This window comes from Urocitellus parryii, chromosome 15 (assembly GCF_045843805.1).
Source record: "Urocitellus parryii isolate mUroPar1 chromosome 15, mUroPar1.hap1, whole genome shotgun sequence".
Taxonomy (NCBI): Eukaryota; Metazoa; Chordata; class Mammalia; order Rodentia; family Sciuridae; genus Urocitellus; species Urocitellus parryii.
This window is the reverse complement of record NC_135545.1, coordinates 43,117,091-43,135,523: the sequence shown is the minus strand read 5'-3', so window position 1 is coordinate 43,135,523 and position 18,433 is coordinate 43,117,091. Positions and strand designations below refer to the sequence as shown.

Sequence of the window (18,433 nt, the reverse complement as noted above, 5' to 3'; positions counted from 1 at the left end):
CCAACCTGCCTAGTCTAGAGTCACAGCTCCAACCACTTTAGTACATAAAACATACTAAGTCATATGTGGCCATACACAGAGTAGAAATACAACAAATGACAAAATCTCTGGTCACAATGACAAGATTTTCATTCTTTCCAAATCCTTTTCTGTATTTTCCACATTTTCAACCACGAACACATATTTTTTACTATAATCAAGGGGGAAATTCTATATTTGGGGGAGAGGGAGTTTACTAGAGTTAAACCCACGGTGTTTTACAACTGAACTTTATTTCCACACACCTTTTGTGTGTGTGTGTGTGTGTGTGAGTGTGGGAGAGTGTGTGTGTGTGTGTGTGTGTGTGTGTGTGTGTGTGTGGTGCTGGGGCCCAGACCTTTTTTGTATTTTATTTTGAGGAAGAATCTCACTAAATTGCTGAGGCTGGCCTCAAATTTGCATTCCTTCTGTCTCAGCTTCCCAAGTCCCTGGGATTATAGGTGTGTGCCATTGCACCTGGCTAGAAATTATATATTCTTTTGTAAAGAATATATACATTACGGGGGGGGGGGGGGTTGGGGTTGTGGCTCAGAGGTAGAGCGCTTGCCTAGCATACGTGAGGCACTGGGTTCAATCCTCAGCACCACATACAAATGAAGATATTGTATCCACCTATAACTAAAAAACAAATATTTAAAAAAAAAAAAAAAAATATATATATATATATATATATGTTGGGAGAAAAAAAGAATATATACGTTGGGGCAGGGCGTGGTAGCAGCCTATTAATGTACCAGCTCCTGCCATAGGACTGGCATCTCTCAGACTCAACACATCCAATATAAATGTATTAACTTGAGCTGGGGATGTGGCTCAAGCAGTAGTGTGCTCACCTGGCATGCGTGGGACGCTGGGTTTGATCCTCAGCACCACATTAAAAAAAAAAAAAAAGATGCTGTGTCCACCAGATATTAAAAAATAAATATCAAAAAAATTCTTTAAAAATTAATAAATAGATAAATGTATTATCTTTCCCACCAATTAAGCATATTCCTCTGGGTTTCTCTAACCAGTCAGGGGTACCTCTGCCCTCCTACGTACCTGCACCAGGAAAACAACACACAAATTTGTGCATATACACAAGCACACACACTCCCTCCCATCAAAGCTACCATTATGAAGTGAATTACATAATTAGGAACAGAGCCCTTGGTTTCAGGTCTAGCTTTCCTGCTTAATAATTGCAGGACTTAAGTCCTTAACCTCTCTTAGTCTTAGTTTCTTCATTTGCAAATTAAAGATAATAAAATCTACTTTGGGACTTTTGTGGTAGGGTACTTGCTTAGCATGTGCAAGGTGCTGGGTTCAATCCCCACCCCCCACCCCCCCCAACACACACACATACACAAAGCCCAAAACAATAAAATCTACTTTAAAGCTATCAAGTCAACCATCCTAAAAAATTAATTTCTTTGTATCTGCTCAAATACCCTTGTGAGTCCCTTAAAGTACAGAAGAGGGTTTTTTTTAAAAAAAAAAATATATATATATATATATATATATATTTATTTATTTGCTTTTAATTACAGGTGGACACAATACCTTTATTTTATTTTTATATGGTGTTGAGGATCGAACCCAGTGCCTCACGCATGCTAGACTAGCACTCAACCTCTGAGCCACAACCCCAGCCCCTGAGCCACGACCCCAGCCCCCAGAAGAGGTTTTTACTCCTTTCTATGAAATTCCATGACAAGTGCATAGTTTCTCACACATGCACATATAACTCTCAGGACTTGATCTCATGGAGACCTCAAGTCCATTTTCCTTATCTCAGGATAAATACACCTAACTCAAGAGGATGAGGATGTAGTTCCATGGTACAGTGCTTGCCTAACATGTGCAAGACCCTGGGTTCAATTCTCAGCACTACCAGGCCAAGTATGGTGGTGCACACCTGTAACTCCAGCAGCTCAGGAGGCTGAGGCAGGGGGACTGTGAGATCAGAGCCAGTCTCAGCAACTTAGGAAGGCCCAAAGCCACTTAGTGAGATCTTGATCTAAATAAAATGTTAAAAAAAAAAAAAAAAAGGCTAGGGATGTGGCTTAGTGATAAGAGCCCCTGAGTTTAATTCCTGATACCAAAAAACAATTTTTTTTAATAACTCAAAATTTTATTTAAAACTCTTTACTGTGACATGTAGGTCCTAGGCAAACTGGTTGCACTCTACCTTCCTGATCTATCATGTCCTTTACCAAGACACTGAATAACACAGTTCTCCAAACAATATTTCCTTAGCCTAAAATAGCCACCTTTCTATAACATGAGTATCAGAGGCCACAGTGTAGGGATGACAGGGCAGGGAGCTGGAAAAACCCTGGATAGAACATGCTGGACTGTTAACCACCAGACTTTACATGAAATAGCAAAAAAAAAAAAAAAAAAAAAAAACTATTTTAAGTCTCTATTATTTTTGATCTTTATTATTTCCATCTCAACAACTGAATCCATTTTTGTAGAGAAAAATACTTAAATTTACACCCCCTGTACATCCCAAATTTTAACAATGGTTAATTGTGGGTTAATAAACTACTTGTATTTATCAAATTTCCTACATTATTTACATTTCAGAAAATTATGTTTAATGTTCTAAGAAATAGCTGATTGGTAAACATATGATAGATTGCTCCATAGGAACATTTAACTTTGCTGCATATTCCAATTTCCCAACACCAGGCCACAACCCAGAAAAATTAAATCAAAACCTGTTGTGGGGGTGGGGGCTGGGAGGTACATCACATGCCTAGCATGTATGAGGCACTGGGTTCGACTCTCAGAACTGCATATGAATAAATGAATAAAATAAAGGTCCATCAATATCTAAAAAAAATTTTTTTTTAAAAAACCTGTTGGTATGGGGGAGGACTGGCAAAAGGTTTGTCTTGAGAAGGGAGTCTCACTATGTTGCCCAGGCTGGTCTCAAAATCCTGGGTTAAAGTGATCCTCCCACCTCAGCCTCCCAGGTATCTGGGACAACAGATGCATGCCACCACATGTACGTGTCATCAGTATCTTTGAAGTGCCTCAGTAAATCTGATGTGCAGCCAAAGACTGAGAGCCACTGTTTTCAGAGCAGAAAATGAGGTCATGGAATCACATTTGACTCATCTCTAAGTGCTAAGAACCTGGCTCTGCACAAGGAATGGAACACGCCCTCTATAAATGTTTATGAACAGACAGAGAAAGTGCAAAGGCATAAGGCACTTTCTATTTAAGACACAGGACACACGCTCAAAACAGTGTAGCTCACCTCAATAGCATAGCAGAAGTCAGCACCTGCTGTGACAGCCATCATTGACAAGAGTCCTGTGCCAGTACCAATGTCGAGAACTATGGCTTTCTGTCCTCTGTTCTTTACCCTGCTCACAGCAGCCCGGATACCCTGGTAATATTTTATATTCTATGAGAGAAATAAAAGAGCTGTTACTTCACACCAATTATTATAAATAAGTAAAAAGGTGCTTTGCAGAGTTGGAGAATCATGGTTTGCAGCAACAATGTTAATCAGGACCCACTGACCTTTGCAGCCCCTGGAGGAACAACAGTGGCCAGCTGAGTTGGGTGGGCCTTCTAAGACTTCAAAAGCACTGCATCAGCTTCCAGCTCATTATTAAGTGATTATATTCCTTCCTCATTCACTCTTCTATACTCTTCTTAGTGATGCTTTTTTTTTTTTTCCCCCCTAGGTGTTAGATATAGCCAATGGGGAAATAAGAGGGTGACGAGATGGTAGGAGCAGGGAGAATCTTGCTCCTTCCTACAGAGATGCTGCTCTGGTCAGGGTCCTCTCATGAGTAGCAGTTGGTTTCAGACCCAATTTCTCCCAGAACCTCCATAATAAGCCTCCTCAGAACCCTCTCAGAGAAGCAGCAGCCTTCAAGTTGTGATCCCTTTCAGAGGTGAGAGCATCAGCTCCCTAAGCCTGTACAGCCAGCTTCTGCAAACCTTAAATTTCTCCTTTTTCTCAGCCCTAGGTGAGGCAAGGGCTCCCTGCAAGCATTACCACAGTAAGCTTTTTGTGTTCTTGCTGCTTTTTTTGGGAACCCAGGGGTGCTTAACCACAGAGTCACATTCCCCAGCAATTTTTAACATTTCTGAGACAGGGTCTCACTATGTTACTTTAGAGTCTCACTAAGTTGCTGAGACTGGCCTTGTACTTGCTACCCTCCTTTCTCTTTATATGCCTCTTATATCTCTTATTTCTTTGCTACCCTCCTGCTTCAGCCTCTCGAGTTGCTGGGATTACAGGTATGCATCACCCCATCAAGCTCTTTAGTTATATACATAAATTTATATGCATATGTATGTACACTTATGTATGTATCATATATACATACACACACACACACACACACACACATACACACATATATGAAATTCAGGGGTGCTTTACCACTGAGACATATCCTTCAGCCACTTTCATTTTTTTTAGACAAGTTGCATAGGGTCTCACTAAGTTGCTAGGGCTAACTTTGAATTTACAATCCTCTTGCCTCAGCCTTCTGAGCTGTTGGATTATAGGTGTGTGCCACTCTGCCCAGCTACTTTAGCTACATTCTTATGGACTTTTTTCCCTGGCTTTACTAGAGATCAAACCAAGGGCCTCACAGGCACCAGGCAAGTGCTATAGTACTGAACTACATTCCTTTTAGTATCTTTTAAGTTATATTCTTGTATTGAGATCTCTGAATTGATTGCACTATGGTCAAAGAGTGTTGCCCTGTGGATACCAGTCTTGTACTAGTTACTTACTGCTGCATAAAAACTTATCCCCAAATCTAATGGTCTCTTAATATTCCTTATTAACTTTATCAATTTAAAAAGACGTACAGCTATTTTTTTCCATCATTTTTTGTTATTTTCAACAGAAAGATCATGGTACCTATTCAGCCAAACCAATACAGATGTAAAATAAGATGTCTCTACTTAACTGAGCCATCAAGATAGAAGGAAGTTATGTCCTCCCAGGTGCAGTGGTACATGCCTGTAATCTCAATGGCTCAGGAGGCTGAGGCAGGAGGATCATAAATTCAAAGCTAACCTCAGCGACTTAGTGAGACTCTGTCTCAAAATAAAAAAATAAAAATTTTTTAAAAAGTTGGGATGGATTGCCTTTTGGCCAAATCTCCTGGAAGCCACAGCAAAAAGGACCCTCTCTGCAGGGCAGACTATGTAATCCCACCGTTCAGCTTTGAAAAAGAAGGAAATCTTATCATCTGTGACAACATGAATGGACAGGGGGCATGGGGCCAGGGTTTGAGGGTGGGCGTTAAGTTGAAAGCCAGGCAGAGAAAGACAAATACTCATGATCTGACTTATATGTCAAATATAAAGAAGTTGGAACTTACAATCAAAGAATGGTATAAAGTTTCAGTTATACAGGATGAGAAAGTTCTACAATTAATACTAATGAATGGTACACTTGGAAACTACTAACAGAGTAGATTTTAAATATTCTTACCACCAAAAGAAGCATGTAGGTAAAGATATATTAAAATCTTGATACGAACATACCTTGATATGAACGTATATATATATATATATATACATATACATATATATATATACATATACATACACACATACACATCAAAACGCCATATAGTACAACACAAATATATCCAACTTTTATCTTTTTTTTTAAATTTATTTTTAGTTTTTGGTGGACACAACATCTTTATTTTATTTTTATGTGGTGCTGAGGATTGAACCCAGTGCCCCGCGCATGCCATGCTACCGCTTGAGCCACATCCCCAGCCCCCCAACTTTTATCTTAATAAAGAGTGCAAAAAAAAAAAAGAAAGAAAGAAAAAAAAAAACAGAGCCAGGGGTAGGATCCAGCCTTCTGACTAATTGCCTGACCATTACACAATACTGCCTCTTAGTATTATTATCACATCATGATTCCTAGGGGAGTTTTGTTTCTTTTGTGGTACTGGGGACTAAACCTTGTGTGTACTGAGCAGGCACTCCCCAACTGAACTATATATACTCCCAGCTCTTTTTTACATTTTGAGCCAGTCTCACCAAGTTGAACTTGTGATTCACTTGCCACAGCCTCTCAAGCAGCTGGGATTATAAGCATGCATCACTGCATCCATCTCCAGAAGTTTTTAACATTCTCATATTCCAAGATTTCATACACCATATCAAAATAATGATTTCCCTTTACACTTACTCTGTCTTTGTCATGTAGCATATCTGCATAGGATGACCTAAAAGACAGAAAAAGACAGGTCAGAAACCTTTGCTCATAATGACACACATCAATGCATGAAGAGCATTCACAAATATAAATGCATTCCTCAATCAGATGAAACAAACAAATCATCCATTTTAAGTTATTATAATAGAATTAAAAGCTGTGATTCTCTGGTACTGCAGGAAAAAATCTCAAAAACAGATGTTCCTTCTTAGACCCCAAAATGCTATGGTAATTAGCCCTGTCCTAATAATCTCATAGCCACTAGCATCCTGATCATGTTATATGTTATACAATTTCCTCCTTTGGAAGAATTCTAAATTCAATATCCCTAATCCTTGACCTAAGCTTGCATACATGTGCACCTTGGCAGGTGATGCTAGAAGGAGGAAGTGGGAAAGGAAAATCACACATTTGCTATGTAAGTGAAGGCCATCATCCATCATGTCTAGCATCTTCACTTCTCTTCATTTATTTATTTATTTATTTATTTTTGTGGGGGTGGTGGTAACCAGGGATTGAACTCACAGGCACTCAGCCACATCCCCAGCCCTATTTTGTTTTTTATTTAGAGACAGGGTCTTAGTTGCTTAGCACCTTGTTGTTGCTGAGGCTGGCTTTGAATTTGCAATTCTCCTGTCTCAGCCTCCCAAGCTGACAAAAAAAAAAAAAAAAAGGTACATCAACAACTAAAAAATAAAAAAAAGTTCAACAACTACAAAGTATTAAAGGGAGGAGAATCATTTATCCATATCTTCTGCCATAGAAATTTATAAATCTATGGTCCGCAATTAGTTCTGCACTTCATTTTCTCCCATAGTACTACACTGTGTAGTTTCCAGTCTTTTGCTATGCTAACAAAGAATAAATTCAAGCTAGTTGAGAGTAAAGAAAATTATATTTACTTGGCGTTAATTAGAATTGCAACCTAGGAAAACACAGATTCAAACAATCTTGAAAATGAGTTCCCTGCCCACTTTCTAAGGCATATTCATTCATCATCTTTCTTGCCTCATCAGCTACTCACTTCCCCACCACTCCACTGACATCACTTTCCCTCACCACCACCAGCTCACTGCTGTCACTAACATTAAATATCAATCATCAAGGACTTCTCAGCATCCTTGTTGGGCATGTCATCTTTCCTAAAACTCTCTCCCCCTTTACACTCTGGCCAATCCCTCCTGCTTCTGCTTCTGCCTCTTGAGCTACTGCAGGATTTCTTCTTCAGCCTTTCATGTTCCACATCCTCTCAGAGACTATAACCTCTCCCTGTTTTAACTCCACTAATTTCAGAAGATCCTGTCTCCAGACCCACATGTCTATCTACCCACTGGCATACCCATCTGTATGTCCAAACCCAAACACATCATCTCCATCACCTTCCCTTCCTCAACACTGCCCATTCCTCCTGTATCCCCTCTACCTTAGGGGATAGCTAAAGTAGCTCCATCCCCTAGTCACTCCTATCAGAAATCTTGGTGCTTCTTCAACTTTCTCTCTCCTTCCATCACTGTTTCCAAACTCAAAACTCTGAGTTACCAAACTCAAGCTCCCTCAAAGGTGTCTCTTCCTCTCTCCATCTCTACTGCCTAAGCTTTGGGACTGCAATATTCACCCAAATGAATTCCTCTTTCATTCCCCATACTGCTCTCAGCAAGTGTTCCAAAATACAACCTGACCTTCTTTCTCCCACTTAACATTTTAATTACTCAGAAAATAATGTCCAAAGTTTTGGAAGTAAGGTAACAGTGTTGAGCTCTTATTCTGTAGCAGACACATATTTCATGCAATCTCAAGCAGCCCTAAGATAAAGGTATCATATGGTGACATGAATTGCCGATGCCAAGTGCCAATGACCCGGCTTGGCACTGTTTGAACCTACAGAGCTGTGTGGTGGCTCGTGATTCTGTGCCAAGCCGGGTCATTGGCACTTGGCATCGGCAATGAATATTATTTAACAAGGCATGTGGTATTATACTACAGGTTGGTGAAGTAAAATAGCATGGCCAAGTTAAGAAGTGGTGAAGCCCATACTTAAGCCCATGTTCCTCTTCCTGTGTTTTATTCCAACTCTTTACAACGTGATTTCCACTGACCTTTCAGCACCTTCTCTCACCACCTACTTTGATGATACTGGGAATTAAATTCAGAGTGAATTTAATTTAATAGTGAACTACAACCCAAGCTTTTTATTTTTTTCAAGACATGGTCTTGCCAAGTTGCCCAGTGTAGTCTTGAACTTGCTATCTTTCTGGGTTAGCCTCCTGAGTAGCTGGGATTTCAGATATGTACCACCATGCCTGGCTATGCTATAATCTTTTATACCTGTCTCTTCCATAAAACTGTATTCCTTAAGGACAGTGTTGGCAAGTTGAAATCGCTTAATGATTGCTCAGTAACTACAATCACATACTTTCAAACATTCCTTCTAAGGGGGAAAAAAAAGCATTTTTCTTTTTCTTTTTTACTCAAGAGAATCTGCCTATGTAAGTGGGTCACCATTTCAGTGATACAAAAATTTCATCAATTCCACTAGTACTGAATCTTGGGTCTTCTTTACAATACTAGATAGATCTTCTGAGACTGGTAAGGCAGCTACAAATGTCTGGCACTCCAATGGGTGTTAGAGTATGTAAACAAGTCAAGATGGCGCCTGGCATTTTGCCAGAGGGAGTGGTTTAAGAAGTAACGTCAGCGAGCCATTAAGTGTGGAGATTCCTTATTGGTTGACTGCTGTATCTAGTTTATGTTAATTAAGATAAGCTGTGTATTCAGTAATGTATATATACCCCTCCTGTCCTACAATAAACGGCTCCCACTCCTGCTGTATCAATCTACACAAATTGTTCGTCACCCACCGGTTATTTTGCTGCAGCCGGACTGCGGCAAATGGGTATGACTGTACCTAACTCTACAGATACCTTCCTGGTTAAACAGACCTGCTCATGAATAACACCAGCTATGATCATTAAGCACTGAGTGCCAGTCTACTGGAGCCATCCCAGCATGGATTACAGGCATCTGCTTTGAGATGAGTACACAATCCAGCTGTAGTCCCAACTATGAACCTGCCCTTGTTACCTGGCAATTTCCTGGTGGTAGTCATAGTGTTCATCCTCTTCCAGCCACTCAACAGATCCTGTGGTGGGATTGGCTCGCCCACAGAAGACCTTCATGGTGCCACAAGCTCCCCAGTGTCTGGATAGAAAAGCAGCCTTGCCAGTTTGCTTCTTAAGAACGGATCTGATGGTCAGAAATCTATTCAATCATGGTACCCAAAAATGAGGAGAGGACAATAAAACAAAAGGTGAGAAAAAAGAATTAAGAAATTGACAAAAATATCAAAGTCATTGAAGTATTTGTTAATCACTATTTTCATCTTTCCATCAAGATTTAACTGATCTTGCCAAGCAGGAAGGTGCACACCTGTAATTCCAGCAACTGGGGAGACTAAAGCAGGAAGATTGCAAGTTCAAAGTCAGCTCAGCAATTCAACAAGGCCCCAAGCAACTCAGCAAAACCCTGTTTTATTTAAAAAAAAAAAAAAAAAAAAAAAGGATTGGGAATTAGAAAACATTTGCAAGGGTTCATGTGGGAAACAATCCCAAAACCCTTATCCTGTGGTCCATGAACAACCACTTCTGAAGTCATTTAAAGTTCAAGATTGTAGTATAGAACTTTGTTCAATGGAATTCCTTTTCTGTCTGTGATATTGCTGTGGATAAAACCAGGAGTACAATATCCTTTCAGAACTGCAGTCACTGGCTTTATAATTCTGTATAATTAATTCCTTGCAGTGTTGGGGATTGAACCGAGGACATCACATGGTAGGCAAGTGCTCCACCACTGAGCTACACCCCTAGTCTCAAATAAATGTTGTTAGATGGGAACCATGCCATGTGTTAACAATTTTATGAATGACTGAACTTCTGGGTAAACACTTCCATGGATAAATCCCTCATATATTAGTATGACTTGTCCTCTTTCAGAAGGAGCACTCACTTCAGATTCAGGAGACATTCTCTGACCCTTTCCACATCCTCCAGAAGCTATGAACTCACATTTAGAGGGAATGAATGGAAATCATCAAGCCAAACCCTAATTGTATTACTAGTCAGATTTCAGTTACTCATTCAAAACTTCTCTATAGCAGGCACTGTGTTAGGGACTGGGATAAATAGGACCACCATAATAAGACAGAGGAGGTCCTTGACCCCTTAGAGAATAGACTCTATGTGAGTGCAAGAAAGGAAGTGTACAGGGCACATTAAAAAAGAATAGTTAGGGGCTGGGGATGTGGCTCAAGCGGTAGCGAGCTCGTCTGGCATGCGTGGAGCCCGGATTCGATCCTCAGCACCACACACCAACAAAGATGTTGTGTCCGCCGAGAACTAAAAAATAAATATTAAAAATTCTCTCTCTCTCTCTCTCTCTCTCTCTCTCTCTCTCTCTCTCTCCTCTATCACTCTCTCTTTATTAAAAAAAAAAAAAAAGAATAGTTACAGAAGGACTCTGAAGAAGACAACATTCAAGTTGCGAGCCTGCATCGCAAGCCAGGCTAAAAGTTAGGGACATAGTTTTTATATGCCAGGAATGCTTACCCCAACTTTTCCAAGGGCCATAAACAAAAGTAGAAAGAACAAGATGCATAAAGAAAATGTGATAAAAGCCTGAATGAATGAAGCGCTTACGCACAAGAAATAATAGGAGATTAAAAGTGAGCTTCTACAAAATTCACGTGGCCTTTCGGTTTCCGAAAGGATTGTATTCTAAGTGCAACAGGAGTGATCCAAGGGTTTTAAGCAGATGCATGTCTACATCAGGTGCCTACTTTTGCAGCCAGCTCCTGGTTACGGCGTTGGGTATATGAAATGGTGTTCAACGACACTGACTAGAAAAGGCGAGTCATCAGAGCTTTTGAATCAAGAAACAGTGGCCCAGTTCGTGGTGCGAGGCACCAAGCAAGAGTGCTGTCTGTAACACAGGCCTCGTCCTGTGCTCAGCCACTGGCCCACCGAAGGCATTGCTAACCGGACTGAAAAGCCAGGGTTGGCCTGGAAACACACTCTCCAGCCAGCCAGGGCGCTCCGAGCAGCCACATGCGTACTCAGGAAAGGTCCGGAACAGGGGCTCACCGCGGCATCCGAGTACGCCCACGCCAGACACCTCCACCCAAGCCTGAGGCAGAGGACACTACGCCAGTTGTCGCCGGGACTCTAACTACGACCCCACCTTCCCAGCACGCCCAGCTTCTCACCCGGCGCAGGAATCACTCGGCTTACTACCGCCGCCGCCGCTACCGCCATCTTGCCGTGGTCAGCGTGCGGGGCGGGACCTTCGGGCGTCCACGGGGCGGGACCTGGAGCACAACCGGAGGGTTCTCCCGACGCCTCCCTCGCCTTCCCACAGTGCTTCGCGACAGCCGCTATGGAGGCCGGCAGGACTGCTGTGCTGCGGGTGAAGCGGAAGCGCACCGCGGAGCCAGCCGAGGCTCTTGTGCTTGCTTGTAAGCGCCTTCGGAGCGGCGATGTCGATGTCGAGTCAGCTGCTCAGAAGACACCGGAGGGTCTGGAGAGAGCGGCGGAGAATAATGTCTTCCAGTTGGTGGCCACCGTGCACTCTCAGGTATTGGGCGTGATGGAATTTGTGTGGAGGGGATCTTGGGTCGCGGCCACGATGGAACCGGATCTCCAACCCCCTTGCTGACGCTACCCTATCTTCCCCTGCTGCTCTCCAGGAGGAGCCAGTCCAGCAGCTCGTGCGGGCTGCCTTGCGCCCTTCACGGGGCAGCCAGCAGCGTATCCGCCGCGATCTCCGCGCCTCAGCTCGCGATGTGCGGAAAGAAGGCCGCTACCGGGTGGTCTCCAGCCGCAGATCCTCAGGGACCTCCGGCAGCCTGGAGTCCGAGTATGCGCCAGGAACCCCAAAAGCTGCTGGGGACGCAGACTTTCAGCTATTGGACTTGGTACATGAGGAGGAAGACCCAGAGGCTGACACCACGGCCTCCTTCAAAGTGAGTATGCATCAGGAAGAGGGTCCTGGACTTCTTTGGTGGTAATACCAGAAAGAGTCTGCGCAGAGGGCAGCACTTAGTTAAGTGGCCGCACATAGCTTAACCTTAGGAATAGATTTTACCGATTTGATTTTTTACTCTACACGTATTTACTCAGTGAGTGCCTATGTGCCAGGTATTGTTCTTAAATTGTATGCATACAACAGTGAGGACAGAGAAGGAAACATTCAAGCAGAGGAGAAAAACTATAGCGAGTAAATTGTCAGAAGGGGACAAAGGCGAGAAAGCGTGGTGCCAATTTTGTGAAAAAAGCCTTTCAAGTAAAGACTTGAAAGTGAATGGCAAGGCTGGGCGCGCTGGCACACCCCTATAATCCCAGCAGCTCAGGAGGCAGAGGCCTATCTTAGGAAGATCCTGTCTCTAAATATAATATTTAAAAAGGGCTGAGGACGTGGGTCAGTAGTTAAGAGCCCCTAGGTTCAATCCATAATACTAAAAATTAAAAAAAAAAAAAAAAGGAAGGAAGGAAGGGAAGGAATGATGATGGGCATTGGTTGGGGGGCGAGGGCTTTCAAGGCAGAGGACCTGCAAGGGCAAAGGCCCTAAAGCTGAATTTGTGTGGTGTTCAGTGGACCAACAGGTGGGGACCTGTGTGTTAGAGCCAAATCTTTCCCCATAAAGAGCTTTGCTCAAGAGCCTGCACAAAAACTTGCATCTGTAGTTTCATTGACTTTGATGGGAGAATCCTCTGAACCTGTAAATGACAACCTCAGTCTCCCTGTGTGCTTTGACCATGGGACACTCTCCACTTTCTCATGTGGTATCTGGTTTGAGCTATGCAGCTTCCTGTGATGAATCTGTTGAGAGGCATTCCACAGCACATCCCCCTAGTTTCCATATCTACTTGTGCTACAGGACCCTGGATAAGACATCTTATAGGCATTGGACCACATCTTACCTGGACTAGACCTATTCTGGGACATTTCATTCAAGCTATTCTTTTGAGCAGAAAAGATAGGTGAATCAATTTGTGCTTTAAAAAGAGGTCACTGTCTGCCATGGTAGTGCACATCTATAATCCCAGTGACTCAGGAGAGGAGGCAGAGATGAGAGGATTGCAAGGGACAGGCCAGCCTCACCAATTTAGCAAAATCCCATCTCAAAATAAAAATAAGGGCTGGGAATGTAGCTCAGTGGTAAAGTGCCCCTGGGTTCAATCCCTAATACCATTAAAAAAAAAAAAAAAATGATGTCAATGGGGCAAGCCAAAGAATGAGCAATGGTAGTGGTCCCCAGAAGTTGCCTGTAGGCCTCTAAAAAAATGCCAGCCCATTTTATGGTCAGCAATAGAGGTGCTGTTTGGATCTGTGGATCCCTAATGGGAAAATATCATGCCAAAGGAACTCAGAGAAGATCTAGATCTGTAGAAGCAGTTTGACTCAGAGCTTGGGAACAAGCTGGCCAATTTATCTAACTCCCTTTGCCTCTTTTTAGGCCAGTGTTTAAGTTGTAAATGGACACAAATCTTTATTTAAATATTCATTTATTTTTATGTGGTGCTGAGGATTGAACCCATGTGTGCCTTGACAATGGGACACTCTCCACTTTCTCATGTAGTATCTGGTTTGAGCTATGCAGCTTCCTCACATGTGTGAGGCAAATGCTCTGCCACTGAGCTACAACCCCAGCCCCCATATGTTTTTTTATGTCAGCCAAGATCAAAAGAGCAGGAGGAATTCTTAATAGGTTTTTATTCAAAAAGGACTACCCGTTAGTTTTACAGACATTCTGGATTTCTTTAATTTTGTAGCTAATTAAGAAGAGATTAGTGGTCTATGAGAATCTTTTTTTTTTTTTTTTAATACTGTTTAGTTGTAGATGGACACAGTATCTTTATTTATTTGTTTTCATGTGGTGCTGATGATCGAACCCAGGACCTCACACGTGCAAGGCAGGCACTTTACCACTGAGCTACAGCCCTAGCCCTAGAATAAGAATCTTAAATATTAACAGAACTGTAACAGGCCTTCTTTCACACAACTCTTTGGTTCCTCACGGAAAACGTTTTGAGTCATGCCTGTATTATGTTTTCACAGACATCTGACCCAGATGTGATCCTCTGCAATTCTGTAGAGATGATCCGCGAGCGGTTGACTGTATCTGAGGATGGACCAGGAGTCGGGCACCAAGAGGAACAAAAGCACGATGACTATGTGTATGACATTTACTACTTGGAGATGGCCACTCCAGGGTGGATTGAGAATATCCTCTCTGTGCAGCCCTACAGCCAGGAATGGGACCTGGTAAGGAGGTCGATGAAGGGAGGAGGGCATGTAGCTACCTGAACTTTTTCTTTGGTTAGGGTGCTTTGCCTCTCCGGGCTTCACTTCTTATCATTTTTCTTGTTCTTACTTAAAAGGAAAAACTTATTCTAGATTGGTTTTGTTATTGTAATACTGGGGATTGAACCCAGGGCCTGGCACACACTAAGCAAGCTCTCAACCACTGTGGTACATCCCCAACTTTTTAATTTGGGACAGGGTCTATTTAAGTTGATTATGCTGGCCTTGAACTGGGATACACCTGCATCAGCCTCCAGAGTAGCTTGGATTACAGGCATATGCCCCTGTGCCCATCAGGAAATAAATTCTCCACATGGCAGTAAAAATTTACTCTAAATGTCTTTTATAAACCTGAGCTTAAGTGTAGGAAATTTTAGGAAATACCCCCAAATTTTCTTTCTCTACCATTGAACAGTATTTCCAAGGGGACTGCTGGGGGTTGATATTTTTTAGAAGCAATGATAATTTTTGCTCATAATCTTTTACAAGGTTTACAAAATTATCTTTATTGTTTATGGCTACCTGTTTATAGCTATCCACTTTAGAGGGTAAATATGTATAAGGGCTTAAATAAAATCAAAGTAAAAACAGATTTTTTTTCTTCTTTTTCTTTTTTTGGTAGTGGGAATTGAACCCAAGGAGACTTCACTACTGAGCAACATCCCTAGTCCCTTTTCTTTTTCTTTTGAGACAGGATCTCACTAAGTTACCCAGGATGGCCTTGAACTTGTAATCCTCTTGCCTCTACCTCCCAAGTTACCAGGATTGGTGTGCACCACTACATCTGGCAAAATCAGACATTCTTAACATGGATGAGAACAAAAGCTTTTATTTATTTATTTATTTATTTATTTATTTAGGATGCTGAGGAATTAACCTAGGGGCACTTAACCACTAAGCCACATTCCAGCCCTTTTTAGATTTTTATTAATTTATTTAGGCACTGAGGATTGAACCCAGGTCCTCATGCATGCTGGGCAAGGACTCTACTGCTGAGCCACACCCTTTTTTATTTTGAAACAGGGTCTCTCTAAGTTGCTGAGACTGGCTTCAACTTGTGATCCTCTTGCCTCAGCCTCATGAGTAGCTGGGATTACCGGAGTGCACAAAAGTTTTTATTTTAATTGTATTAAAAGAGGAGAAAACTTTGGATGATGAAAGCTAACATCCTAACACCATATTCTTAAATTTTAATATGATTAATGAGAAAGATGTAGTTGGCACCTGATATACTCAAATTGTAAAAGTTAAGTACCTTCTCTTGCACCTGCACTGTTCCCATAGTTTTGCTGTCAGGCCTCCACCATGGACCACTACATAGTTCCTACTCCTGCCTTTGTGCACCTCCTCATATTGTGTTTTAGTTCTGACCTTTGGCATCACCCACAATCCATAAAATTCCTCTCCCATCTGGTGGCCCTCCAGGAGTTTGAAGATTGATGTCATTACCTGCTCAGAGCTGTGGCTCCTCTGCATTCCATTCTGGTGGAGCTGAATCATCTCCTCTTAGCCTGAGATTATCATAGCCCCTTGTATAGCAGTTAAACTAACTCCTAATCTGCCTTTTTCACATGGTACTTTCACCTGAATCTCCCCAGTATCCTAATAGCTTCCTCCAAAGAGCATACCCTAAAGATGATTTGACTTAGACTTATGTTTGTGTTGAGATGTGCAGGTAAATGATGATCAACAACCAGATGATATTTATGAAGACGAAGATGATGAGAACAGTGAGAATAATTGGCGCAACGAGTACCCAGAGGAGGAGAGCAGTGATGGTGATGATTCCAGAGGTAGGTAGAAGATTGGATAGGGAGAGACTGATAAGATCCAAGTCTGAGGTGAAGGCAATTGACAGGTACATCTCAACTGATTTCCTTCTCTGCCATTGAACTGCATTTCCAGGAGGACTGCTGGGAGCATAATGTCAGTCAGGCCTGAGTTCAGATCCTTAGTTCTGTCATTGCCTTCTTTTTTTTTTTTTTTTTGTTTAGTTCTCGGCAGACACAACATCTTTGTTGGTATGTGGTGCTGAAGATCGAACCCGGGTCACACGCATACTAGGCGAGCGCGCATACTAGGCGAGCACGCTACCGCTTGAGCCACATCCCCAGCCCCTGTCATTGCCTTCTTATGACTCTTATGCAAGTTACTCCAGTGAGCCTCATTTCTCCTTCAAAAAATGAGACAATACTGCACCAACTTCAGGGGTTGGGATTTAGTAAAACATCTAGCCCGATGCCCCTCTCCCTGCTCCTATCTAGGAATAATGAAGAAAGTGGGTTGCCAGTAGGGATAGGCCCAAGATTTTCACAAGTCTGTCAAATAATTTCAAAAAATTTCTACATTTCCAATTCTTTAGAGAATGATATAACACAGACGTACTATTTAGGGGAAGAAGGAGGAAGGATATCCTGGCAACTCAGTTTCTTTGGTGACTACATTCTTTTGAGTACAGCCAATAAAAATAATTTTTTGATGTCTCATAATAAAGAAAGAATTTTACCAAAGGGGAAAGTAAGTGACAAGATACTCCCATTATTAGGGACTTGGTTAGATGTTGGGAATGAATACTTTAAAAATGTTCTACATTCTAGATATTATTTACTGAAAATGTATTTTATAATGGGGAAGGGAAGGAGTTCTTGCCATACCCTATAAAATCATAGAGTAAGAATCCATTCCTGGTGTCTCCATCTAGACTCTGATGAATATAACAGCCTCAGTGAGGAGGAAAGAGGCAGCAGCAGGCGACTGGTATGGAGCAAGTACCCTCTGGATGTACAGAAGGAGTTTGGCTATGACAACCCCCACGACCTGGATTCAGATTGATGGTCTTGTGATATCCAGGAGGTCTACCACAGGCCTTTGAGGGCTCTGTGACTGGTATCAACTGGCCTAGCAACATGCTCTTAGGATTCCTAGGTGAACATGTGGAAGGAAAAAGCAGACCCAATAGTACCACCCCAACAGTGAAAACTTAAGGGAGTACATCTTTTCTACTCACAGTAGGTTCCTTGACCTCTATCAAAAGAGACCCTACCATCTGGGGGAAAAAAAAAAAATGGAAGTTCCTTTCACTTCCTGGCCCAGGCATTTTTCCTAATATTCCAGTTCTCCCATGCTGAAGCCAGAAGGGAAGGAGAGACACCTGTTTCATTAGCAGTAATATTCTGCTTCTCCCCACCCCACCCCAGGCTGCCTACCTGCAGTAAAAGCCTGCTCTCTTCGATAGAGGGGATCTAGAAGGGCTACAGTGGGTCCCTTGCAGGGCACAACCCAGTTATAACAACTATTAGGGCAGAACGTGGAATCTGAGCTGGGAGGTTTTAGTCAATAGGTCTTTGTCCTCCCTGCTTCGGACTTCAATAATGGTTGTAAAGATTGCTGTTGTTCTTTGGTAATGGGGCCAAGGCACAATGCATATGAATGATACTATTAAATAAAGATTAACTTTTAATATGGAAGCAAGCAATTTTTCAAAAACTTTTCCCCCTTTTTTTGCAGTTCTGGGAACTGAACCCAGGAGTACTCTACCGCTAAGCAACACCTCCAGCCCTTTTTATTTTTTTGAGACAGGGTCTCACTAAATGACTAGCCTCAAACTTATCATCCTCCTTCCTTTAGCCTAATAAGTAGCTGGGATTACAGATAAGCACTAACACACCCAACTCTTCAAAACCTTTTAAATCTGAATATCTTAGGTGTTTTTCCATTGACTTTCCCCCACAAAAAAAAAAAAATGGGGGGGTTAATGAGGTAGAAGTTACAGAATTAACCTTAGACATAAAGGTCTCACAACAAGGGAGGATGAAGTAAGCATAATCTGAACTT

At 42.1% G+C, this 18,433-nt stretch overlaps 2 protein-coding genes across 6 annotated transcripts in view; one reads left to right on the top strand and one right to left on the bottom strand.

Annotated features, from left to right (window-relative positions):
• Prmt7 (protein arginine methyltransferase 7) overlaps positions 1-11,591 on the bottom strand; it is a 35,083-nt gene extending 23,492 nt beyond the window's left edge. For 3 of the 5 annotated variants that reach the window (XM_077793198.1, XM_077793203.1, XM_077793199.1), the window contains exons 1-4: positions 11,380-11,488; positions 9,326-9,502; positions 6,218-6,254; positions 3,290-3,439 (exon numbers count right to left, since the gene is read on the bottom strand). In XM_077793198.1, the coding sequence (XP_077649324.1) occupies positions 3,290-3,439; positions 6,218-6,254; positions 9,326-9,502; positions 11,380-11,387 (372 nt within the window). In that variant the 5' untranslated portion in view covers positions 11,388-11,488. The other 2 variants (XM_077793200.1, XM_077793202.1) reach the window with 2 other exon arrangements.
• An 80-nt stretch (positions 11,592-11,671) lies between these two features.
• Positions 11,672-18,354, top strand: Slc7a6os (solute carrier family 7 member 6 opposite strand). Its single transcript, XM_026404488.2, has 5 exons — positions 11,672-11,869; positions 11,982-12,257; positions 14,354-14,560; positions 16,275-16,392; positions 17,301-18,354. Exons 1-5 carry the CDS (start codon positions 11,672-11,674, stop codon positions 17,429-17,431), a joined length of 930 nt encoding a protein of 309 aa, XP_026260273.1. The 3' UTR covers positions 17,432-18,354.
• The last annotated feature ends 79 nt before the right edge of the window (positions 18,355-18,433 follow it).